We start from the raw sequence: 25249 nt of genomic DNA, 5'->3' as shown, positions 1-25249 counted from the left end.
TCAGAGTCAAGGGTACTCTTTGTTTTCTCCAATAAGATATTTAATTCTGCTTGTTTTATCTTCCTTTGATTTTAGCCAATTTCCACTCCACCTCTGTCTTGGTTTCACTTAATCTCTTTTTAGTTTTCTATTCCTATTTCATAGAGGATGTGGTTTAACATTTTGAGAATAGGAAAATAAGGGAATACCATAGCTGACTCTGTTCTAATGCATATGAAAGCCCTGATAAAGTGGACCATTTTCTGGGAAATAAAATTTAAAAAGTAAGAACGACGTTGAAAACATTATCTAAGAAATATATTCAAGAAAGGCTCTGGGCTCAGATGGTTTAATGGGAGAATTCTCTCAAACTTTCAGTGAACAGATAATCCTTACTCTGCAAATCGGTATTATAGCCCAGAAAAATTAGAAAGCTATTTCACTTTATGAAGCTACAATTCTCCTTATGCCAATTCCTAATAAAGATAGCATAAAAAAAGAAAACTGCAAACCAATCATACTTATCAATTCAGGGGATAAAATTACTACATACAACTCAAGGAAGTAAAGTTTTATTGTATGTGAAATTAGTCCATGATTTTGTTAAATGAGAAAAAAAAATCGTCATAATATATGGCAAAATTGAATTTAAGTATAATATTAACAATATTTTTTTGCCAAAAAGTCACTAAAAAATCAGTGCCCAAAAAGAACCCTCATAATGAACCAGGAACTGCTGAAATGAAGATTCAATATTTTGGCCTTGACATCTGGTAAAATCTGGAGTGCCTCAAATAGCTTAACTGAACATTGCCCTAGCCAAATAATCCTCCTTATCAAATCAACCAGGTGCAGTTTCTGCTTATCTCAGAGCAGGTTTCAGTTCTCTGCCAGCCTTCAGAATCATTCAAACAAGCCAATCACATTTCCTGCAGGAATAGCAGGCACACCTCACTCTCTTGCTGCTATAAAGCCTGTCCTCCACAGCTTCTGGTTGTTCACTACATTTCTGAGTGCAACACCTGGACGGTCCCAGGTGGCTTGTGGGGTCCTCCTTCCCAGAGCTATGAAAATATGTGACTAATAAACTGTCAGTCTCACCTGTCCAGGGTCAGGTGCTGTGTTTGGCCCTTCCCATAACCCTAGAGTGGGAAACTCTTCCTCACCAATGAGAAAGAGAAGGCCATTAAAACAAATCTATCATTTCAATAAAATGGGAGTAGGGGGAAGAGTCTATCAGACTGACAACTTAAAAAGTGATATCACATGTTGGTGAAGCTGTAGGGCAAAAGGAACTCACAGTATTTTTGAGAGTATAAATCAGTACAACCTTTCGGGAGGACAATATGTAAAAATGTGAAATGTGTATATCCCCAGACTTTGCAATTCCATTCTGGGAAGAAATGTCATCATGAGTAATATGACAGATGTTCAAAGGTAAGTCACTGCCATAATATGCCATGCTGACTGCCATGCTGACTGTAATAGAAAAATTTAAACCTAAATACATCAATCTATTAATGGAATATTGAGTAAATTAATCCGTGCATCCAGTGCAATGTAACAATAGCAATGTAAAATAATGGCAAAGGTGTCTATGTATTGACATAGAAAGATGACTACATTAAGTGAAAAACCAAGGAGCAGAATCATACGTATGCAAACTCTATTATTTTACTTATTTTTAAAATATTTATTTATTTAGGGGCACTTGGGTGGCTCAGTTGGTTAAGGATCTGCCTCTTGATTTCAGCTCAGCTCAGGATCTCAAGGTTGTAAGATTAAGCCCCATGTTGGGCTCAGTGCTCAGCACAGTCTTGCTTGTCCCTTTCCCTCTGCCAATCCCGACTTGCTTTCTGTCTCGCTCTCAAATAAAAAAATAAAATATTTTTAAAAATATTTATTTTATGGGACGCCTGGATGGCACAGTGGTTAAGCTTCTGCCTTCAGCTCAGGGAGTGATCCTGGAGTCTCAGGATCGAGTCCCATGTCAGGTTCCCTGCATGGAGTCTGCTTTTCCCTCTGCCTCTCTCTCTCTCTCTGTGTCTCTCATGAATAAATAAATATAATCTTTAAAAATTTATTTATTTATTTATTTATTTATTTATTTATTTATTTATTTATTTATGTAATCTTTACACCCAATGTGGGGCTCAAACTTGCAACCCTGAGATCCAAGTCACATGTTCTGACTGAGCCAGCCAGGCGCCCCATCTTCTTCTTTTTTTTTTTTTTTAATTTTTATTTATTTATGATAGTCACACAGAGAGAGAGAGAGAGGCAGAGACACAGGCAGAGGGAGAAGCAGGCTCCATGCACTGGGAGCTCGATGCGGGACTTGATCCCGGGTCTCCAGGATTGTGCCCTGGGCCAAAGGCAGGCACCAAACCGCTGCGCCACCCAGGGATCCCCCCATCTTCTATTATTTTAGTAAGAATATGTATATGCATAGAAAAGTGAAAAATGAACATCAAACTATTAATAGTGGCTACTTTGAGATGGTGGGATTGCAGGAAGGAGGGTGGAAGATTCTAGGCAGTTCTGTAATGTTTGCGTTTTTTTTTTCTTAGAGTTATTTATTTATTTATTTATTTATTTATTTATTTATTTATTTATTTATGATAGACATAGACAGAGAGAGAGAGAGGCAGAGACACAGGAGGAGGGAGAAGCAGGCTCCATGCCGGGAGCCTGACATGGGACTCGATCCCGGGACTCCAGAATCGCGCCCTGGGCCAAAGGCAGGCACCAAACTGCTGAGCCACCCAGGGATCCCCCTGTTTGCGTTTTTTTTACAACAAGCATGTATTACTTTGTAAAAAAAAAAAAAAAAAAAAAAAAAAAAAAATGAAGAGATAATGCAGTTTGCCTGGAAGAATAAACAGGTGAATAAGCTCTGAAAATGTAGAAAGAGCAAGCTATTAATATATTAAATATCTGCTCAAAAACCCCTGCCCAGTGGGAGTTTGCATTCTAGTGGGAGGAGACAGTAAAATATATAGTGGATTAGAAAGTGGCAAATACTAAAAGAAGTGGAGATTGTTGGGGGATCCAATTCTGAATGAGGTGGAAGGCCTCTGTAAGGAAGTAACATTCAAGTCAAAGACTTGGAGATGGGGGAGGAAGCCAAGTGTAAATGTGGAGGTTTCCTGGATGCAATCATGTTATCTATAATGAAATGAGCTCCTAGTCAGTATTTCCTTGTTGTTGTTGTTTTTTTTAAAGATCTTATTTATTTATTCATGATAGACACAGAGAGAGAGAGAGAGAGAGAGAGAGAGGCAGAGACACAGGCAGAGGGAGAAGCAGGCTCCATGCTAGGAGCCCGACGTGGGACCTGATCCTGGTTCTCCAGGATCCCGCCCTGGGCCAAAGGCAGGCACTAAACCGCTGAGCCACCCAGGGATCTCTATTTCCTTGTTTTTGTACAACTAAAGCTTCCAGTAGAAAAAGGTACTTAAACGTGATTTAATTAGGTTTTAGCAAGATCAATAACTACAAAAGGAATTAACATTGTTAAGGTTTGCCCTTTTATTATTATTTTTTTAAGATTTTATTTATTCATGAGAGACACAGAGAGGCAGAGATACAGGCAGAGGGAGAAGCAGGATCCCCGCCAGGAGCCTGATGTGGGACTCAATCCCAGAACCCCAGGATCAGGACCTGAGCCAAAGGCAGATGCTCAATCACTGAGCCACCCAGGTGCCTAAGGTTTACCCTTTTATTTTTATTTTTTAAAAAAGATTTTTATTATTTATTCCTGAGAGACACAGAGAGACAAGCAGAGACACAGGCAGAAGGAGAAGCAGGCTCCACACAGGAAGCCCGATGCAGGTATTGATCCTGGGACTCCAGGATCACGCCCTGGGCCGAAGGCAGGCGCTAAACCACTGAGCCACCCAGGCGTCCCAGGTTTACCCTTTTATTTTATTTTTCTTTTAAAGATTTTATTTATTTATTCATGAGAGACATAGAGAGAGAGATCGGCAGAGACACAGGCAGAGGGAGAAGCGGGCTCCATGCCGGGAGCCTGATGCGGAACGCGATCCCGGGACTCCAGGATCACGCCCTGGGCCAAAGGCAGGCGCTAAACTGCTGAGCCACCCAGGGATCCCCGGTTTACCCTTTTAAATGGCATTCTCCCTAGACTGTTTTACAGCTGAGTTCTACCCAATCTATGAAGAAATCATTCTAAATCACAGGAAAAGATGAAAAGCTCCCTAATTTATTTTATAAAGGTAGAATAATCTTAATATGAAAATCTGAAAAATAATATAAAAGAAGAAAATGGTGATTGATTAATCATGTCCTCCTCACTAACTTGTGTCTATGTAGACAGGATACTTTAAAATTCCATATCCCGGGGTGCCTGGGTGGCTCAGTAGGTTAGGCATCTGACTTTTGATTTGGGCTCAGGTCATGTCTCAGGGTTGTGCGATGGAGCTCCAAGTCCGGCTCAGCATGCAGTGGGGAGTCTGCTGAGATTCTCTCCCTCTCCCTCTGCCCTCAAACTTACAAGCTCTCTCTCAAATAAATCTTTTTATTTTATTATTTTTAAAGATTTTATTTATTTATTCATGAGAGACACTGAGAAAGAGGCAGAGACATAGGCAGATAGAGAAGCAGGCCCCATGCAGGGAGCCCAGTGTGGGACTCGATCCCGGGACTCCAGGATCACACCCTGAGCCAAAGGCAGACACTCAACTGCTGAGCCATCCAGGTGTCCTCTCAAATAAATCTTTAAAAAAAATTCCATATCCCATCTTAATACTCTGGTAAGCAGAATTAATGAACCCCCAAAGATATCCAAGTCCTAATCCCCTGAACCTGTAAACATGCTAGGTTACCTGGCAAAGGAGAATTAAGTTTGTAGATAGAATTAAGGTTTCTAATCAGCTAACCTTAAAATAGGGAGATTAGGAGTGCATGGCTGGCTCAGTTAGTACAGCGTGTGATCCTGATCTTGCGGTTGTAAGTTTGAGCCCCATGTTGGGTGTAGAGATTACTTAAAAATAAAAATCTTTATTAAAAAAAGAGATTATCCTGGATTATCTAGGTGGGCCCAATGTAATTATAGGATCCTTAAAAGTGGATGAGGGGGATGCCTGGGTGGCTCAGCAGTTTAGCACCTGCCTTCAGCCCACCATGTGATTCTGGAGTTTCGGGATTGAGTCCCACATCGGGCTCCCTGCATGGAGCCTGCTTCTCCCTCTGCCTGTGTCTCTGCCTCTCTCTCTCTCTCTCTGTGTCTCTCATGAATAAATAAATATTTTTTAGAAAAGTGGATGAGGAAGGCAGAAGTCGGGGTGAGGGACATGTAACTACAGAAGAACAGTTACAGATGCAAGGTAGCTAGCTAGCTTTACAAATGAAGGAAAAGGACCACAAGCCAAGGGATGTGGTTTGAAGATGGAGTAGAGCCTTCAGAAAGAAACAGTTCTATGTTGATTTCAGCCCAGTAAGACCCATGTTGGACTTGTACAGAACCAAGAGATAAATTTGTGCTGTTTTATGCCACTAAGTTTGTGGGTAATTTGTTACAGCAGTACTAGAAAACGAATGCAAAAGCATAATAGACACTCAACATTCATTTGTTGAATGATGAATGAAATTGCAAAAACCCTTGGGTCTACTGACAAATGGGTAAAAGAGAAATAAATCATTCACAGAATACAAATGTCCAACAAGCCATTCAATACATACCCAGCCCTGCTGATATTGAAAAGATGCAAAAGAAAACCTACCAATTAACAGACTATTATGATCCTTTAAGGTCCTACCCACCAAGTTATCCAGACTGGGACATGGGGCTTCTCTGGGATGACTGGGCAGTGACCTCCAAATGCCAAACAGGGGCGTGGTGGGGGGTTGGGTGGGGGCAGACAAGGCACTGTAATCCATGCTTAAGTTTGGATGTTTGTACTAAAGCTTTTTACAGTTGTGCTTGCTTTATGAAGAAATAAAAACCTCTGGAATTAGGCCCAAAATTCCTGGGCATGACTAGTAAAGGTCCTAGGAGTTATCCAGACCAATCTAAAACTGTAACTGAAACATTTATGATTCAAGTCTGCTGGGGTCTTTTACACTCGGTTTTATAAATTGATGAGCTGATGTTTATACACACACTCATGGGACCCTTGAAAAATAAAAGTTAAAGACAAAAATATTAAAAACTTATTAGACTATATTCTCCTTTTAACCACTCTTCTCTACTAATTGTACATTTTTCCCAATAGAACATGGTTTTTGCTTTTATATTCTCAAGGGTCTCTAACACTTTTCTTTTGTTTTCACATAATTGATGCTTTGTTTATATAATACTAACAAAGAAACTTCTTTGTATCTATATAGTATAAACCTTATTGCAAGACATTTAGAAATAAAGTATAAAAGAATATAAGCCACCACCCTACCACTATCTTTTTTTTTTTCACCCTACCACTATCTTAAGTGAGTTTTATGAACCCACATCTATTTGTGCAGCACGTTGTTCTTCCTAATGTCCTAAGCAGAATAGTAATGATTATTGCATCATGGAATTATGGTTATACCCAAATCGTTAATTAATTTTATGGAGAATGCAGACTCGAAGAATGTTCCCAGATTTAATTTTTGTAAAAGCTGGAGTACATTTGTTTAGCAGAAAGCCTTCTTTGTAAACTTTTTTTATGTTTCAGATGATATTATCGTAGACAAAATGAAACAGCTAGGTGAAACTTTTATTACCTGCCTTTGGGGTAAGTAATAAACTTCCTACCAAATTTCCCATGCGTCCTTCCCTTACCACTCGTCAACTTTTCCTCTCGAGTTACTACAATCCAGCAATGATGGATTATATGTTCAATAATTTCTCATCTATTCATATTTGTTACTATGGTCTATTTTGATATGAGGCAATATGCACAAGCTACAAAATACATAAAGACAGCTGCCAAAGTAGACATCAAGCCTGCGTCCACCCAGCTACACTGTTCTGTAAACTGTAGGGTTGAGCTCAACAGCAAAATGGCCTGACTTACCTCACTGATGAGAAATGGTCAAAAAGAGAAAAGAAACAAAGGAAATAAATCTGTTACTCAGTTACAATACAGTTGGAGCATTACTAGTTGTAGTTTTTGTATTACAATTATTACAGATGTGACATTAGGAATGTAAGTCAAGAAAGTTAAAATGAGGGACGCCTGGGTGGTTCAGTGGTTGAGCATCTATCTGCCTTTGACTCAGGGTGTGATCCTGGAGTCCCAGGATACAGTCCCACATTGGCCTTCCTGCATGGAGCCTGCTTCTCCCTCTGCCTATGTCTCTGCCCCTCTCTCTCTCACTGTGTCTCTCATGAATAAATAGATAAAATGTTAAAAAAAAAAAAGTTAAAATGAATTAATTAAAAACAGCTAGTAAGTCTAGCAGGTTATGTCCAAAAGGTTATATTTAAACAAGTTTAATGTTACAGTATTGGTATTTGATAGGTTCTCTTCTAAGGTTTGCCTTATGCATTTTGCCACAATGAGTAATCAAATAACATATAATAAGCCAAAAATTATGGTATCAGGGTAAACCAAGTAACAGTATTTTTCAGTGTCACCACTGTAGTCTAAATTGCTTTTGGTACAGCTGTGTGACTAGCAAGTTATATATGACACACAACTCTGCGCCCAGATATTGACCCTTGTTCCTGTCCTCAATGTAAAAGGAACAGGCTCCTTAGATCCCTATTATTCAAACTGTTGGCTGAGTTCTGTTAGTGGTTTATGAAATCAATGGAGTCACTATCAGTAGTGGTACAAAATAGAGAAGCAAACATCAACATGCATCAACCACAGCTTCAGTTCTCTCTATGCATGGGTATACAGACATGGACCAAGTCTTCAATGAAAAATGGATTTCTTACTAAGAGATACTGTCAAAAACACCGCCTTAGTGGAATAGTCATTTCCAATCTTGGGGCTGGGGCTTGGGACTGGAGATGTCTGGGGCAAGCACTCATGAAGGCTTGATGTGGTATGCTCTGATGTTATAATGAAGGTGTAGGGAGGGGGCTGATGGTATAATGATGATTTGTAGGATGATTGCAAAGAAGGGTTAAGAAATGAATTATTGATTCAAAACACTAAACACCCACCCCCCCTTCACCAAATACAACCCGTATTTCTGGGCTCAGCAATCTCTTCCTTTCCACCTTCTCTCTTCTTTGCCCCAGGCTTTCCTGTTCCTCCAGCCAACACTTCCTGTCCCCTCAGTGAATCCTAAGCCTTTACATTCTCATACCTGTCCTCCCCTCAGCCCAGAAGGCCTCTCCTTGTAAGCCACTGGTCCCTTTCATATATCAGTTTGGCAGTGCACTTGCTGGCTGGCTGGTTTCTTTTCTTTTTAATTTTTTTTTTTAATTTTTTTTTTAATTTTAATTTATTTATGATAGTCACAGAGAGAGAGAGAGGCGCAGAGACACAGGCAGAGGGAGAAGCAGGCTCCCTGCACCGGGAGCCTGATGTGGGATTCGATCCCGGGTCTACCAGGATCGCGCCCTGGGCCAAAGGCAGGCGCCAAACCACTGCGCCACCCAGGGATCCCTCTTTTTTTTTTTTTTTTAAAGATTTATTTATTTATTCAGAGAGAGCGAGAGAGAGGCAGAGACACAGGCAGAGACACAGGCAGAGGGAGAAGCAGGCTCCATGCAGGAAGCCCAACATGGGACTTGATCCCAGGTCTCCAGGATCACACCCCAGGCTGCAGGCGGCACTAAACCGCTGCGCCACCGGGGCTGCCCCTGGCTGGTTTCTCTATCAGATTAGTACCACTGCCCCATTCCCCACCTGTGGATGGGGTCATGTTTAGCATCCTGCCTCATACTCAACTTACAGATTGTTAGTTTTGCTTTTTTTTTTTTTTTAAGATTTTTTATTTATTCATGATAGAGAGAGACAGAGACAGAGACAGAGATGCAGGCAGAGGGAGAAGCAGGCTCCATACCAGAAGCCTGACATGGGACTTGATCCCGAGACTCCAGGATCATGCCCTGGGCCAAAGGCAGGCGCTGAACCGCTGAGCCACCCAGGGATCCCCTAGTTTTGCTTTTTTAAACCCACTTTGAATGTGTTGAATAATTTGTTAACAAAGATCCAACATGCATCCTACGCTGGTGCCAATGTGTAGCCTGGGGGTCACTCAATTGCCAGGTTAATGGGGAGGGGCTACTAGTGGCTTTACAGGCCCAGCTTTTTTAGCCTCTTTTCTGAAGCTTACCTAGAATCAGGATCATGAGGCCATCTAGGACTCACTGTGTTTATTTACTTTATTTTTTGTTTATTTACTTTTAAAAAATTTGAGAGAGAGAGAGAGTGGGAGGGGAAGAGGGAGAGGGAGAGATAATCTCAAGCAGACCCCATGCCAAGTGCAGGGCCCAACAAGGGGCTCAATCTCATGACCCTGAGATCATGACCTGAGCTGAAATCAAGAGTCAGATGTTCAACCAACTGCATCACCCAGAGACCCTTATTTATTTATTTATTTATTTATTTATTTAATTTTTAGGGCCTACAAATTGTCTTCTCCATGAATGGGAATGAAGAAAAGGACCACTCATTTTTTAGAAGGTAGAAATGCTGGCAACAGGGAAGACCAGATCAATAAGCTTATTAGAAGGATGAAGTAAAGCATCTACTGCTTTTATTTTTGTAATCTGGTCAATTAATAAATGGCTACTTTCATTCTTTTTTTTTTTTTAAGATTTTATTTATTCATGAGAGAGAGAGAGAGGCAGAGACACAGGCAGAGAGAGAAGCAGGCTCCATGCACCGGGAGCCTGACGTGGGATTCGATCCTGGGTCTCCAGGATCACGCCCTGGGCCGAAGGTAAGCGCCAAACTGCTGCGCCACCCAGGGATCCCTAAATGGCTACTTTCAAACTGAAAAAAAAAAATATTTTTAAGTAATCTCTATACTCAACATGGGGCTCAAACTCACAACCCCAAGACTGAGAGTCACACACTCCAAACTGAGCCAGCCAGGCCCCCTCACTGTGTTTAAGCTTTTAGTTATGAGAAACTTTTTTTTTTTTAAAGATTTTATTTTTTTTTTATTTTTATTTTTTTTTAAATGTTTTTTTTTTAATTTTTATTTATTTATGATAGTCACAGAGAGAGAGAGAGAGACAGAGACATAGGCAGAGGGAGAAGCAGGCTCCACGTACCGGGAGCCCGACGTGGGATTCGATCCCGCGTCTCCAGGATTGCGCCCTGGGCCAAAGACAGGCGCTAAACCGCTGCGCCACCCAGGGATCCCTAAAGATTTTATTTACTTATTCATGAGAAACAGAGGGAGAGAGAGTCAGAGACACAGGCAGAGGGAGAAGCAGGATCCTCCACGCAGGGAGCCCGACGTGGGACTCGATCCCAGGACTCCAAGATCACGCCCACAGCTGAAGGCAGACGCTCAACCAGTGAGCCACCCAGGCATCCCTATGAGAAACTTTCAATATAAAAATAAAGGAGGATAACTTCCATGTACTCAGTTTTTATAATTTTTCAACTCATGGCCAATCTTATAACCACTTTTGAAATGACAAGTTGTATTCTGTGGCTTCCTAACCATGGGTAATCAGTATTAGGCCTTGAAGGTCCATAAAAAAGAGAAGTTGTAGGGTGCCTGGCTGGCTCAGTCAGTTAAGCATCTGCCTATGGCTCAGGTCTTGATCTCAGAGTCCTGGGAGTGAGCCCCACATCAAGTTCCCTGCTCAGCAGGAGTCTGCTTTTCCCTCTCTCTCTGTCCCTCCTTCCCGCTTGTGCTTGAGTTCACTGTCTCAAATAAATAAAATCTTAGAAAGAAAAGAGAAAAATTAAGAAAGAAAGAAAGAAAGAAAGAAAGAAAGAAAGAAAGAAAGAAAGAAAGAAAGAAAAAAGAAAAGAAAAAGAGAAAGAAGAAAGAAAGAAAAAGAAAGAAAGAAAGAAAGAAAAAGAAAGAAAGAAAGAAAGAGAAAGAAAGAAAGAAAGAAAGAAAGAAAGAAAGAAAGAAAGAAAGAAAAGAAAGAAAGAAAGAAAGAAAGAAAAAGAAAGAAAGAAAGAGAAAGAAAGAAAGAAAGAGAAAGAAAGAAAGAAAGAGAAAGAAAGAAAGAAAGAAAGAAAGAAAGAAAGAAAGAAAGAAAGAAAGAAAGAAAGAAAGAAAAAGAAAGAAAGAAAGAAAGAAAGAAAGAAAGAGGTTGTGATAGAACAAAACTGAACTGGGCTGGACTCTACTGGGAGCAAGTGGTATCAAACCAGGCCTGTTGAGCTGGCCCATAAAGACAGGCACCTAGAACAAGCAAATGAGCATTTTGTATATTGGGAGCTCCAAAACCAGAATTAACCCAATGAGTTGGAAACAGTCAAGTGTTTCTTATGGTGACGGTGGGGGGTAGGGGGTAGGGGGTGGGGGGATGCTAACCATGAAAAAGGGGCCACACTACTAAAGGACTCAGGGTCACAGTCAATGTAAAGTCCTGGGTCCCTGCTTCTGAATCACCATCCATCATATATACATCCCTCAGCCACCTGACATATATACATCCTCAGCCACCTGAGATAATCACCCTGAGGCTCCAGTACCCTCAGGAAGAGGGTTTATTTCAAAACAGAGCTGGTGAATTAGCAAATGTAAATCCGTGGTATTGAGAGGTTTATAATCAACTTCAATATTACACATACAGATCAATAATGTCATTGTTACTACTACTAGATGTATCTGGTCTACTTTTTGAGATGTGAAAGTTATTTAAAGTAATTCCATCATTAATTTGGGAACTTTATTTATTTTTTAATTTGGAAACTTTAAATGCTGAGAAATATTTAAGTAATAACTGTTTAAATTAAGCTTGAAAAATTACAAGTGGTTAAACCCAAAAGTTTTCATTTATTGAGAATAATATATACAAACTTAGAAAAATGTTAATCACTATTTCAAGAACTGCTTATTTGAGAAATTTATTAGATTAGTGGACAGATCACTAAAAAATGCACAAGGGTCATAGGTTCCCCCTCACCCCCACCATGCCCTTGGGATACAAAGGGTTTTAGAATGCTTCCAGGACATGAGAAAGGGATGTGCCTTTTCCTCCCTTCTGGCCTGTGGAATGAGGAGGTGGGAGTGCTACAGTCCTCCTGCCACTGGAGGTGGCAGTGGCTGAGGACAACGGAAGGAGGAGACCTGGATCTGCTGTCTTGTTTTGGGAGAATCCCTTTCCAGTGGGGATTTTAATTACTTGTAACTTGATGGCCTGTCTCTCCACTCCACCCCCACTGCCTTCTCAACTTAGGCACACACTGGAATCTCCGACTGATGCCTCCTGGGTCTTACCCCCCAAGATTCTGATTCCACTGGTCTAGGATGCAGCCTGGCATGAGACTGTTGACAATTTGACAATTCCCCAGGGGCTTCTCACCACCTCTCAGGGGCTTCTAATGAGCAACCAGGGTTGAGAAACATCACTTAAACTGTAAGCCTTCTTTTCCCTTTATAATTTTGTTTCTTTCTCATACTATCAGTACCTTTACCTGTTTCTTCCCTCTCCTACTGGATTATGGGCTCCCAGATGGCTTTCCAAACAATGCACGTGGCTCTTTCCAGCTCCAGGTGACTCCAAATGCCTGTTGCTGACAGAAGCAGCAGTCATGTCTCACTTGGAATTTTAAGTACTATAGTTAGTGTCTATAGCACCAAGTAAATCAAAATCATCCTTGATAACACTCAGGAAGGCTCTACCCTACAGCCTGATGTCCTGTCTCCATCACCATCTATAGGTAGTGTCTTCCACGGTGGGAACAGAAAGCTGCCTCCCCTACCAGGCATCAGAAGTGGGTGGTTTATGTTTAAGGGGTACCTTGTAGAAAAATACACATTTAAACTCATGCCTCACCCTCAGCACAGCAGGATGCTCACACCACCAAGAGCCCACAGGAACTAGAGTGACTGACCCTACAGGAGTTACACATCTCCCATCTCATACCCACTCCTGAGCATATGGTCCTTACATCCACCAGTGGGTGGAATCACCCGCACCGTTTAAACTTTCTGTCCAGGATGGAGAGCTAAATTCACGTGATGGACCATAGGAAGTGCATCTCTCTACTGCAGAATTCAGCTCAAGCAGGTTCCTCGCTTCCTTCCACCTGCCCAGCCTCTGTCCCTCCCTGACCACCCCTCTCTCCTTCTCAAAGATGCTTAGGACTCTACCTTGGCACTTCCCTCTCCTCTTTAAGGGCTCTCAGCCCTCTGTGGGGCTCCTAAAACCATCCATATAAACAAAAGTGAGACCTCCCTTGCCAGTTAGGGGAGATGTCCTAAGGTTTGCTCTGGGACATGGGTAAGGAAGAGAAAGAATTCATCTTTGTAGGATACAAAGAAACACAGTAAACACTCAATATTCTTTTTAAATAAATGAACACATAAGAATGGAACTTTCATCTGCTTCCACAGGGCTTCTCCCACCCATCCCCCAGAAATATTCTGAGCACTAGACTTTAGTTGATCATCTGGGATCCCAGGCCAGGTCTTCTGTCACACCAAGCCACACCAAGCTCAGCAATGCTCACAGGGCTTTAATCTAGAACTGCCTGGCCACATTCCATCTCTCCCCCAGGGTGGTGGGGAGGGATCAAGATGTATGGCCAGGTAGGCTGTGCTAGCTCCCAGTCCAAAAGGGAAGGGCTAGATCAGGCGGGGGACTGGAGAGAAGGCTCCTGGCCCCAGGAGATGAGGGAGTTGCTGGCCTGGGCAAGCTCAGTGATGGACACCCGGCCCCGCTGTCGGATGAAGTTAGCCACAGCAGCCAGTTCCTCGGGAGTTATGTAGATGAACTTGCCCCGGTCGTCAATCACACCTGTGGGGACAGGATGGTTGTAGAGCTGAGCCCTCTAGGGCCCTCTCCCCCTACTACCAGAAAATGCCCACCCAGCCACCTCTTCACAACTGGCTCAGAGCTCTCCAGGCCTGTGTACCTGCCTAGTCTCTCCTGGCAACATCCAATCCTGGCTTTTGTGAGTCAAATCAGGCTTCCTTGCCTGTCCCTGTTACCCTGAGCCACTCTCAGGCCTGGGCAAGTCCCTCTGTTCAGTGCCCCTCCTGCACACCACCTCCTGACCCAGGGCTGGGAGAGGGGTCATCCTGCCTCTGCAACAAATCCCTGCAGGCCCTCTGTGACAAGACACTCCCCAAGGCCAGGGCCTATAGTGACTGCTTCTCATCCCCTCACCTGTCAGAGTCCCCTCAGCCAGCAGATCCTGGATGCGGTTTATGGTATCCTATGAGAAGAACAAGTCTCAGAGCAGAGATGGGCACTACCATCCCAGTAGACAACTACACTTTCCCTCCCACCACCGCCAACTCTCCTCTCCTCTTCACGGCCACCCACAATGTGACTGTGTGCTTCTGCAGAAGGGCTCAGAGGACACAGGGCTCTGATCCCAGGGCACTGGAGGACCTCTGAGAGAAGCTTTCTTCAAGGCAGGAGAGGAGTGGTGGGGACATTTGGCCGTGAAGGCTGGCACAGCCTGTTTGCAAGGGAGTTGTCAAGGTAACTGGGTCTGGGCTGCCTCGGTGACAGGGGCTGCTGGAGTGATGGGAGTTTGGGCTTTTTTCTTTCCTCTGTCTAGTAGAAAGACAAGATTCCTGAGGTGCCAAAAACTACCTATAGTCTACTCTTGTTTGAAGGCAGTAAGACTCTATCTTTGGGACGCCTGGGTGGCTCAGTGGTTGAGCATCTGCCTTCAGCTCAGGGCATGACCCTGGAGTACTGGGATCGAGTCCCACATCAGGCTTTCTGCATGGAGCCTGCTTTTCCTTCTGCCTGTGTCTCTGCCCCGCCCTCCCACCTGGGCCGCCCCTCTCTTTTATGAATAAATAAAATCTAAAAAAAAAAAAAAAAAGACTCCATCTTTAAGGCAGTCCCCCTCTGACAGCTGTACAGACCCCCTGGCCACATTCCACAGAGGAGGCCACCTTCAAGTACTTACCTGCGTCCGCAGGCCCACCTGGGAAGCCAGGTCTTCCAAGAGCACGACCTTGGACTGCTGCGAAGGGGAGAAAGGGGGACCTTGGGCAAAGGCTCTCCGCATGGGAGCCCTCTAAGGTTGGCACACCGACCTGCTCTGCTCTGGGTGGATGGCTAAGCAGGATACGTGCTCCCAAGGGAGAACCTCGTTCCCTTCATACACTATTCACATGTTCTCCCAGCTGCCTGGACACAGATACACACACTCTCATGAACTCTCGTGTCCCTAATTACTGGGAAGGATGTGCCCAAACCACCACCTGCCCCAAGTAGTCATGTCCTGGCCTAGAGACTACCCTGGGACCGATATGCATGGAGAGCTAAAGCACAGCTGCTACCTTCCTCCTCTGCAGCCAGCCGTATCATTTTATCATGAATGGCTGCAAGGGGAAGCGCCACAGAGATGAAAGGAAGGGCTGACAATTGCCAAAAGCTTATTAAAAAACTGTCACTAGGGCCTATGTTTGCTGAAGGTCTGCTAGGACAAGGAGCAGAGAAGGTGTGGGGGGTACGGTGGTCCACAAGACACAGTTCCTGCCCTTGACCTCACAGCCAGCGCAGAAGACAGACGAGAATATGGACAAGAAGAGAGCAGATGGGAAGCCCTGACGAGCCAGGGTCTTGGTGGGAACAGTATAGCTCATTCGTGTCTCACCTTTGTTCACTGCCCTCTCTGCCTAGAGATCCCCACAAGCCTGACATGCCACACTGTGCACCATCCTCTTCAGGCTGTTGAGGTACTGCATCTACCCGTAAGATAACTATCACTAAATCTGCTCAGTGCTTCCCTCACACTCTCAGTAGAAACTTTGGTTCCTAGTTGGGTGGGTTGGGACAGGAGGGGAGTTGGGGTGTGGCCGAGGGTCCACTGCCGGGTCCTACCCATGCATCTGCCCTGCCTCCCCCCACACAGACGGCATGTGACTTGAGAGAAGGCGGTCTGTTGCGTTTCTAGGAATCTTCCACAGCAAATGAGCTGGGGGAGGAGTGACATGGTGACACCTCCTCAGCTGCAGATGGCATGTGACTCTTCAAAATGCCAAAATGAATGTGCAAGCAGGGAGGTAAGTGAGTCGCAGTTGGGCCAAGAGGTGGCAAGCACAAGGTGACCTGGCCAGCTGGCCTCTACCTACCAAGCAGGGAGCAAACACTGGGGTCTTAGGACAGCTCAGAATGCAGAGTCACCCCAGGTGTCCCTGAAGACCTGGCCTGGGGGAGCTGCTGGGCCAAAAGTGTGCTTGGAAAAACAAACCAACCCACTCAGCTCTGCTCAGAAAAAAAGAGGGAATCAACAAGAACAAGTCATGCCTACGCTGCACATAAACTCTGCTTGGCACAAAAACATGCCTCTAGTTCTAAAATCCTAGGATTACAGGGCCCATTCCCCTGGACCCTGGAAGAAGGCAGGTGGGCTGAATTCTGAAGTCTTCCTTCTCCATGTAGACAGCAACTCTAGAAGGACCAGTCTGCACAGGCTGGAAAGACCTCTATGGTCCAGAAGAGTCTGGAGAACCCCCAGAAAAGGACCTCTCCAGAGAGCCTCTGAAAGCAAGGGCTGGAACTGCCCCTAGGGCCTTTACTCAAATGTCTGTAGAGAAGAGGGGAGATGAAACTGGTGGAGGAGACCTTCCTGGAGGAAGACTCAAGGCTGGGCTGGTCGCTGCCCGCTGGGGAGGGGGGGATGGGGAGTTCCAAACAGCAGCAGGAGAGTGAGAGAGAGAGAGATCTTGCCAGCCCTGAGGGTGCCAGGGTGGAGAATGGGCTGCCTCCCTCCCAGGAATACCACTGGGCCCCCAGGCGGTGAGCCCCGCCCCTCACCGCTGGGAGGAGTTCGAATTCTGCTCCATTTGGAAGAGGCAGGGGGAGGATTATGCAAGGCCTGGCTCCTTGGCACCCCCTAGGAGCACCCCCACTGCCGCCCCCACTCCCTCTGCACGCCTTCCCTCAGCCGCCTCTGCACCTCTGAGCTGCACTTGGAAACCTCTCCCCTCTCGCATCCTTCGTGGGAGAGAAGTTGCTTAGCAGCATAGCAGAGCAGGACGTGCTTATGCAACCTGGAGCAGTATCCAGTGTGGCTACAGGCAGAGGGGGACACACGTGCTGCCCCGCCCTAGATTCCAAAGGAAACATCATCCTGTTTCCCTGAAGACCCAAGTCTCTGGTCAGGAACACGTGGCAGGGGATGCTTGTTTCAACTCAGTAGAGCCTCAGTGTGACAGAAGTGACAGAAAACACATATGAAGAAACTTGAAAACAGTGACTCACAGAGCGTGGGGTCTGAGAAGCAGGAAGACTGTCAAACCCTAAATGTGAGAAGAGACTGGGGGCTCAGGCCTCCCACACAGACCGGGTCCCTCTTCACTGTCAAAAAAGAAAGGGCTCTTTTGCCCAGGACCGGGCAGGGCAGCTTAGATTCTCAGGTCCCCTGCCCTCTCCTGCATGAGCTTCAGCAAGCCGCCTAGAACCCTGCCTTGGGTCCACTTAGTCCCCCAGCCCCTGAAAGTGCACGCATGCGTGCACTCTCACACACCCTACACCCTATACATAACATGCATGCGTGAGGCAGGGAGCGGATGCCCAAGCTCTGTCCTGCAGCTTCTTACCTTAATGTAGTTGATGAATTCAGTCAGGAAGCTGTTGGACTAGAGGAGTAGAGAAATCAGGGTGAGTGTCGCCTTTTAGGGGCCACAGGGGTCTATGCCTACCCACCTGCTTGCCACCTGCGTGAGCAGAGCTCCCCATAGTGAGAGATTTGGAGGCATGGCCTCTCCTGAGGACGAGGCCTTTGGCCACTAGAGCCTGCTGAGCCTGCTGCCTACCCACCTCTCAATGCCTGACAAGGGTGGCAGGCAAGGAACAATTGGGTATCTGGGATGTGGTGGCAGGCTTGGTGGGCACAGGGATGGGCTTCCCAGGGGCAGCGGGCCCACCTGTTCTTCAGTCATGGTGTCGCCCACACCTTCCTCCTCCACCACGAAGGCTTCTTTCAGTTTCAGGTACTCTTCATGCTCTCGCTGGGCCTGCTCCTCCCGGGCCTTCCTCTCTTCCTCCTCCTGTGGACAAGAGTTGGGTACTTTGGGGCGGGTGACCACTCCATCCGTGTTCTGGGCTGTGCTGCCCCCACAGGGCACCAGGGCATACAACCTGGCCTTTTCTCAGGAACACAGTTCCTTCAGGACATTTTTCCTTCAATCCCAAGCTGAGCTGCAGGCAGAGGCCCTTGTTTTCATCAGTTCCATCACCTCCCAGATGCATGCTGTTCAGCCCCCTCACCTTTAAAATTCTGCCAATGACTTCAATCCACAGTATCTTGCTATCACCTTCCTTCCTCCTCTTCCTGTCTGTCTCATCTAAACTTCGTGGACACTCAGGCTACATTTCCTCATCATCCATTCACCCTACCTGCGCACTCCAGTGGCTTCTGATACTCAATTCTGCCCAAACAAGTGCTACAGTCTCACCCAGGCCCTCCATCCCACCAAATCCAGTGGGACAACTGTGCCTCATCACCCTGTTGTCTCGGTGCTGCTGAGAGAGCCAATCATTTCCTCTTCCTTCACTTGGCTGGGACACCCACCCTCTTGGATTTCCTCTTGCTCCTTGGGCCATTCTCCCCACCTCCTCCATTACTCAGTCCCTCCTCCATCCTTCTTCCTCAGGCCACCCGGCATGCATCACACAACCATCTCCTTGCCCGTGACCGCCACAGTGGTACCCCTGCCCAAATCTCTCCTTCCATGTGACACACCCACTGGGCCACCTCACAGGCACCTCAAATTGAGTATGTCCAGAAAGATTTTGTGATCTACTCCCCACATGTCCGGTGTTCCTCATGGGTCCCTGGCTCAGTGAGTCACACAGCCATCTGGCTAGCTGGTCAGAAATAAAGTCCTATCTACCACTTCTGCCTTCAACTTCCGAAAAACTTCTCAGTCCATCCATGTCACTCCACCACCACCACCACCACCACCAGAGCTTCTCTCCAAGTCATCCTATTTTCCAGAGTTCTCAAAAAGATTTTTTTAAACCATGTAGCTAAAGCTGGGACAGAGAATATACAAAATAAGCCTGGAGCATCTTGGCAGTGCCAAAAAGTAAGAAAAGTACTCAGAAAACAAAACAGGTTACATCAAAGGTACACGGGGCCCAGCTGCAAGAGCTCCTGATGACCTACATAGTAAAGATAGTACCTGACTGCAACATAAAATAAATATCCATGAGTCCATGTAGATAAAAACAATTAAATTTAAACGCAGGGCAGCCCAGGTGGCTCAGCGGTTTAGCGCCGCTTCAGCTCAGGACGTGATCCTGGAGATCCAGGATCGAGTCCCATGTTGGGCTCCCTGCATGGAGCCTGCTTCTGTCTCTGCCTCTCTGTCTGTCACGAATAAATAAAATCTTAAAAAAAAAAAAATTTTATACGCAGAGTAGAAAAGGTAAATCTTCCATACAAAGCAATTCATACTCATCTCTCAAGGAGGCGGAGAATAACTCCCCATTCCATTAAGTGTGGGCTATGTACAATAACTGTTCCTGTTTCCGAAGAAGTACAGAAAGGAGGGAGTAACATTATAGCGGAGAAATCTGGCAAGTAAAACCTGAGCCAAGCAATCAAGGTCGACATCAGTAATGACAAGTCGACAACACATAACCTTCACATGCTGTGTTGAGAATGGCACTTCACCTGTGATCTTCTGAAAAATCCACAACCCCAGTCTAACCATGAGGAAAAAAAAATCAACTGAATGCAAACTGAGAAATATTCTACAAAATACTTCTCAGTACCCAATACTCCTCAACACTATCAAGATCATTAAAAGCAAGGAAAATCTGAGAAAATGTCATAACCTGAAGGAGTCTAAAGAGACGCAGTAACTAAGTGTAACATGCTATCCTGGATGTGACTGTGGAGAACTCTGACATTTATGGTCCATCAGACAGGATCAATGTTCAGAAAGGCAGGGATGCCTAGATGGCTCAGTGGTTAAGCATCTGCCTTCAGCTTAGGGTGTGATCCTGGAGTCCTGGGATCGAGTCCCACATTGGGCTCCCTGCATGGAGTCTGCTTCTCCCTCTGCCTAGGTCTCTGCCTCTGTGTCTCTCATGAATAAATAAAATCTTAAGAAGAAAATGTTCAGAAAGGTAAAAAACCTTCTCCACTGGGGCACCTAGGTGGCTCAGTGGTTGAGTGTCTGTCTGCCTTTGGCTAGCTCGTGATCCTGGGGTCCTGGGATCAAGTCCTACATCAGGATCCCCACAGGGAGTCTGCTTCTCCCCCTGCTTATGTCTCCGCCTCTCTCTTTGTGTGTCTTATAAACAAATAAGATCTTAAAAAACAAAAACAAAAAAAAACAACCCTCTCCACTAAGGCCTCCTCTCTGCTGTGCTCTGGCCCATCTGCTAGTGCACCCAAAGCCAGGCTCTCTGCCATCCAGGGCCAGTGAGAGGCCAAAGGCACCAGCGAGGTCTTCCTAACTGGGGCAGCCCTGTTTACACGTCACACCTCTGTGATGTTCTGATGTGGGCATCGGTTCTCAGAAAGAAAGAAGGAAGTATCCAACAAACAAATGCTCATTAACCACCTCTACCTTCTCTGGGCATCTATCTCCTCCATGCCAGACCCTGAACAGGACCCAGCTCAGGCAGGACCCACCAGCTCTTACGATGACCTTTAACAATTTTAAGTCTTTTAGGTTCCAGATTCCACTCCCCTCTCTGATCCCTCTCCGACCCTTCTCCTTCTTCCTTATCTTGTTTCAGCCACTCCAACCATCTCAATTTTCTTTCATTGCTCTGGGCATGTTCAATAAATCACATACACAAAAGTTCCCACCTCACACTTTGCTTTTCAGCAGTTTTACACAGGTTGTGTTTAGAATCCAGGAACCAAATAAACCAGAGCCTGTTCCTGAACCCAGGATGAGTCTGTGGCCCATCTTCTAGGTTAGAGGTGTGAGGAACTGCATGAGAAGCAAGGCTGTCTGGGCAGGGGTCAGAAGTCAGGAGGGAAGGGTCGGCTCACCTTTTGTTCCTCCTCCAGACGAAGCCGCTCCTCCTCTTTCTTCCACTCTGCCTCACGCTGGGACTCAAGGCGTTTCCGCTCCTCACGCTCAGCCTCCTCTGCCTGGAAAGAGGCCTCCATTGGGAGCACATCCCCATCCCCAGCTAGAGCTTTCCAACCTCACAAACAGGCCACAGCAGGCAATGACTGGGTCAGACCACTGACCAAGGCTGTAGGAGACAGTCAGGCAAGCAGCATGCAAAGAGCCCAAGAGGAGGGCCTGACACAGGGAACAAAGGAAGGCAGGACCCTTTCCCATTTCCCAGAGCTGCACCCCAACCCTTCTACTTGCCTCACGCTGGGCTTTTCGCGCCTGTTTCTCCTCTAGTTTCCGTAGTTTCTTAGCTCCGATTTTCCCTGACAGGTGACTTTCCACCGGCTTCTCAATACTTTCTTCCTCCTGGGCTGCATACAGTCCAAAAAAGGCATTTCAGGTCCTGGAGAGGGCTGATGATGATGGGTTCATCCCCTGCCTCATCCCTCTCCATATGGTGGCAAATCCCTTCTCCCATCTGTAAATATCACTAGCCCAGCTCTGTCCTCCAAAGACATCTACCATGAATGCAGAAATTAACACTCTGAGTGTGTGTATGTGAGAGTGTATAAGGAGTGTGTATGTGTTGAGGGTAGAGGATTAGGTGGGAGAATGGTGAGGGAATTATGGGGCAAGGGAACAGATAGTAACTTTGGATGCTGCATAGCCACAAAAAGGGAGGTGTCAGGTTCCAATATCTGAGTGTCTGAAAATCACAGGCAGGGATGTTTGGGCTTGCAGAGTTCTCTGGTTTGTCTCTGAGCCAAACCTCCAGGGAAGGCTGGCCTCATGGGGAAATGTATCCCTGCCTCATATCTGAATCTGTCCTCACTGCAGTCAGGAACTGCAGTGGGCTCTGGCCTCAGCCCCTGGCCAAAAAGACAGCTCCAACCCCAAGACTACCTAAAATTAGGGTCAGCTAAAAGTTAAAGACCTGTTGGGGCACCTGGGTGGCTCAGCTGGTTAAGCACCCACTCCTAATTTTGGCTCAGGTCATGATCTCAAGAACCCCTTAGCCCTTCCAGCTTGTAGAGTTTGCTTGAGATACTTTCCCCCTCCCCTTTCCCTCACTCCTGCCCCTGCATGGGCTCTCACCAGGCATGTGCGCACGCACACTCTCTCTCTTTCAAATAAGTAAGTAAGTAAATAAATAAATAAATGGGGCCCAGGTGGCTCAGTTGGTTAAGTACCTGCCTTCGGAGCAGATGTGATCCCAGAGTCCCAGGACTGAACCTCACATAGGAGCCCTTGCTCAGCAGGGGATCTGCTTCTCCCTCTCCCCTTTTCCACTTGTGTTTTTTTTCTCTCTCCCAAATAAAAAAATAAAATCTTCAAAACAAAACTTATTGATGATCGAGCAGCAGAAATGTCTGATCCCAAGTCTAAGACAAGAGGGATGGCACTACAGTGCCTCCTTTTTGAGCCAAAGGGGCTAATTCCCAAAAGTAGAAGGGTAAAAGGCCCAAATGCCCCTTCCTCAGGCTCAAACCAAGAGAAGATATATTTTTGCCCCACAATCCCAGGGGCTCTGTTGGTCTGCCAGGAATATGGAAGCTATGTCAACAATATGTCTCTATCTCCAAATTCTTTCTCTAGGGTTACACGTGACCTCACTTCAGAAGCTCCTGCCTAGGCACTCTGGCCCTAGCGTGAGGCTCTCAGATAATGCATGTGCCCATACCAGTAAGGTGCGGGGATATAAAAAAGTGGTCTGAGGAACTCTGGGTCAATCTGAAGACCCTACCCTCTTACTTAGACACACTGAAAGCCATGGAGGAAGAGAGGGCTGGCCCAATGGAACAGGGGTCAGGGTCCAGAACTGCTGCTCTCTGTGATCAAAGGATGGGTCCCAAGTCTCCCCTCCTCTAACTCTATCCTGTGGCTCCCAAACATGTTTCTTTTCTTTTTTTTTAATAATTTTTATTTATTTATGATAGTCACACAGAGAGAGAGGCAGAGACATAGGCAGAGGGAGAAGCAGGCTCCATGCACCAGGAGCCCGACGTGGGATTCGATCCTGGGTCTCCAGGATCACGCCCTGGGCCAAAGGCAGGCGCTAAACCGCTGCGCCACCCAGGGATCCCCCAAACATGTTTCTTACATTGTACCTTCACAACCCACTCTTCCACCCAACTTTGGAGGTCCCCTCATGCCCTAAACCAGCCCCTGTCTCCTCCAGGCTGGGCCCCTCTCACCTGGGATGATGACCTCCTCCTCATTCTCCTCCACCTCTGCCCAGGCGACACGCTGGGCTCGACGCTGGGCCTGCAGGCGGCTGCCCAGGTCCCTTCGGCGCCGGGGCCTGCCCCCGGCTCTCTGCTCCTCAGGCTCCAGGGGCCGAGGCTGGGCCACTGAGCCTGCTACTATGGGCTGCTCCTCATTGTGCAATGGGTCTTGGCCAGCTGTAGGGATGAGAGGAACAAAACACTGTCTAGCAGCTCAACCCACCTGATGGCAGACGACTAGCACCCTGGAACTCAACTTCCTCCCTACTCCAGCTGCCCAAAGCACAAAGCCTAAATTTCTCAAAGAGTCCTTTATAACCCAGACTCACGCCTTGGTCCTAATGCAAGATCACCAGTTCACCCTTGACTTTGTTGATACCTTTCCAGCTGGTATGTCAGAAGACTACCAGCCTACAAGAGGAGATGAAGCCCTACCTCCTCCAGGAAGCTCACCCTGACTTCTCCAGACCACATCTGCATGCCTACTGCAAGACTGCATTTATTTCTTCCCTAAAACCACCTGCCGTAGTTTTATAAAGCATCCCAACGGGGAGCACAGCTGGGAGCTGAGTCTTCCCTTTCAAGAAGATTTCTTGGCTATCTGCCTTACTTCAGCTTTCTCTCCCCTGCACCTGGGAGCATGTAGGTGCTCTGAAGTTGCTTGTGGGCTCAGAGACGAGGAGAGATGTACACACAAACCTACCGACTGACAAGAAATAGAGGATGCAGGGTGACAGGCATATCTGTTCTGTACCATGGCAAAAGACACGGGCTCCTGGTCGGGGTGCAGATGAGGGAGGAGGGTGCATTGGTGCTGTCTTTGAGGGGGAAGGAAAGAGCTTCAGGGAGTTACAGCTCGTGGGTAGACACAAAAGACTCAGGTGCTCCCTTCTTGGCACCTGCTCTGGAGCCAGCCTGGGTACGACGGGACACCCCTACGGCCTCTGCTAAGGGCGCACAAGGGGACAGCCCCAGTGAGGGATGGGAGAATGTCCGTCAGGAGATGCGGGGGGGGGCGGGGGGGCGAGGAGGGAGGAGGGGGGCGGGGTAGGGAGGAGCCGAGAAGGGGATTGGAGCGAGGCTCTCTCTGAGGCTGGGAGAAAGGTGTAGGAGCGGGGCCATCCCGTCCCGGAGTAGGGCTGCGGTACCGCAGCTCCGCCGGCTCCCCCACGAGCAGGTACGCGCACGCGCGCAGCTGGCCTGAAGCGCGACGAGCGCGATTCCGCGCAGAGCTTTCCGGCAGCCCAGCCAGCAGGCCGGCGCATGCGCAAGAGCCGCGGTGCGACGGCCTACAAAGCCTCAGGAGGCCAAAGAACGCGGCCCCACCGGCCCTGGAGCGGCGGCATCTCCTACCTGCTGCTGTCCGGCCCCGGCTGCGAGTCAGAAAAAGGATAAGGCCGACAAGCAAAGCCGCCGCCACCAGGTATACCACGGGGGTCACCATGACGAGGGCTTCCAGTCTGAACCCGCGCGTCCACCCAGGCCCCGGATCTCCCGGACCCCGCCCAAGCCCGCTTGGCCCCTCCCACCACAGGCTCCGCCCACCCAGCGGGGCCCCGCCCAGGCCGCACACTCCAGACGGACGCCTCCGTTTTCTAAAAGGAATTTGGGGGGCAGACGCATACTCATAAATGGAAATTATCGCAAACGATTTTATGCGGTGCAACATTTATACATGGCTTTAAAAAGCGTTAAGCAATATCAGCGTATTTATGTAAACACATGTAGAAAAAGTACAAAAAATGCGTAGGAATGATACAGTCAACTTCAGGATGGATGTTATGAAGAGGAACAAGGATTAATGGGATTAAGGGCAGAGCTTTGCCTGTATCTGTGACATATAATTTCTTTAGGAGAGGGGAGGGGAAGAGACCAAATCTTATATTTATTTTGGTTTTCAAGTCTTCTATTTAAATAAATTGTGATATAGTTTT

The 25249-nt window shown here is 46.7% G+C and overlaps 1 protein-coding gene across 2 annotated transcripts; it reads right to left on the bottom strand.

Annotated features, from left to right (window-relative positions):
• Positions 1-11839: 11839 nt before the first annotated feature.
• DDRGK1 (DDRGK domain containing 1) lies at positions 11840-24853 on the bottom strand. 2 transcript variants are annotated; one of them, XM_049100741.1, is made up of 9 exons: positions 24669-24853; positions 23286-23492; positions 21345-21461; positions 21018-21115; positions 17926-18048; positions 17599-17637; positions 14958-15014; positions 14198-14246; positions 11840-13825 (listed from the first exon to the last, which is right to left on the bottom strand). In XM_049100741.1, exons 1-9 carry the CDS (start codon positions 24757-24759, stop codon positions 13659-13661), a joined length of 948 nt encoding a protein of 315 aa, XP_048956698.1. In that variant the 5' UTR covers positions 24760-24853; the 3' UTR covers positions 11840-13658. The 2 variants fall into 2 exon arrangements, with proteins under 2 accessions (XP_048956698.1, XP_048956697.1); XM_049100740.1 differs by lacking the exon at positions 24669-24853 and adding an exon at positions 24019-24276.
• Positions 24854-25249: the final 396 nt, after the last annotated feature.

Source organism: Canis lupus, chromosome 24, assembly GCF_003254725.2.
Source record: "Canis lupus dingo isolate Sandy chromosome 24, ASM325472v2, whole genome shotgun sequence".
NCBI lineage: Eukaryota > Metazoa > Chordata > Mammalia > Carnivora > Canidae > Canis > Canis lupus.
The sequence above is the reverse complement of the archived record's forward strand: the minus strand, read 5'-3'. Positions and strand labels throughout refer to the sequence as shown.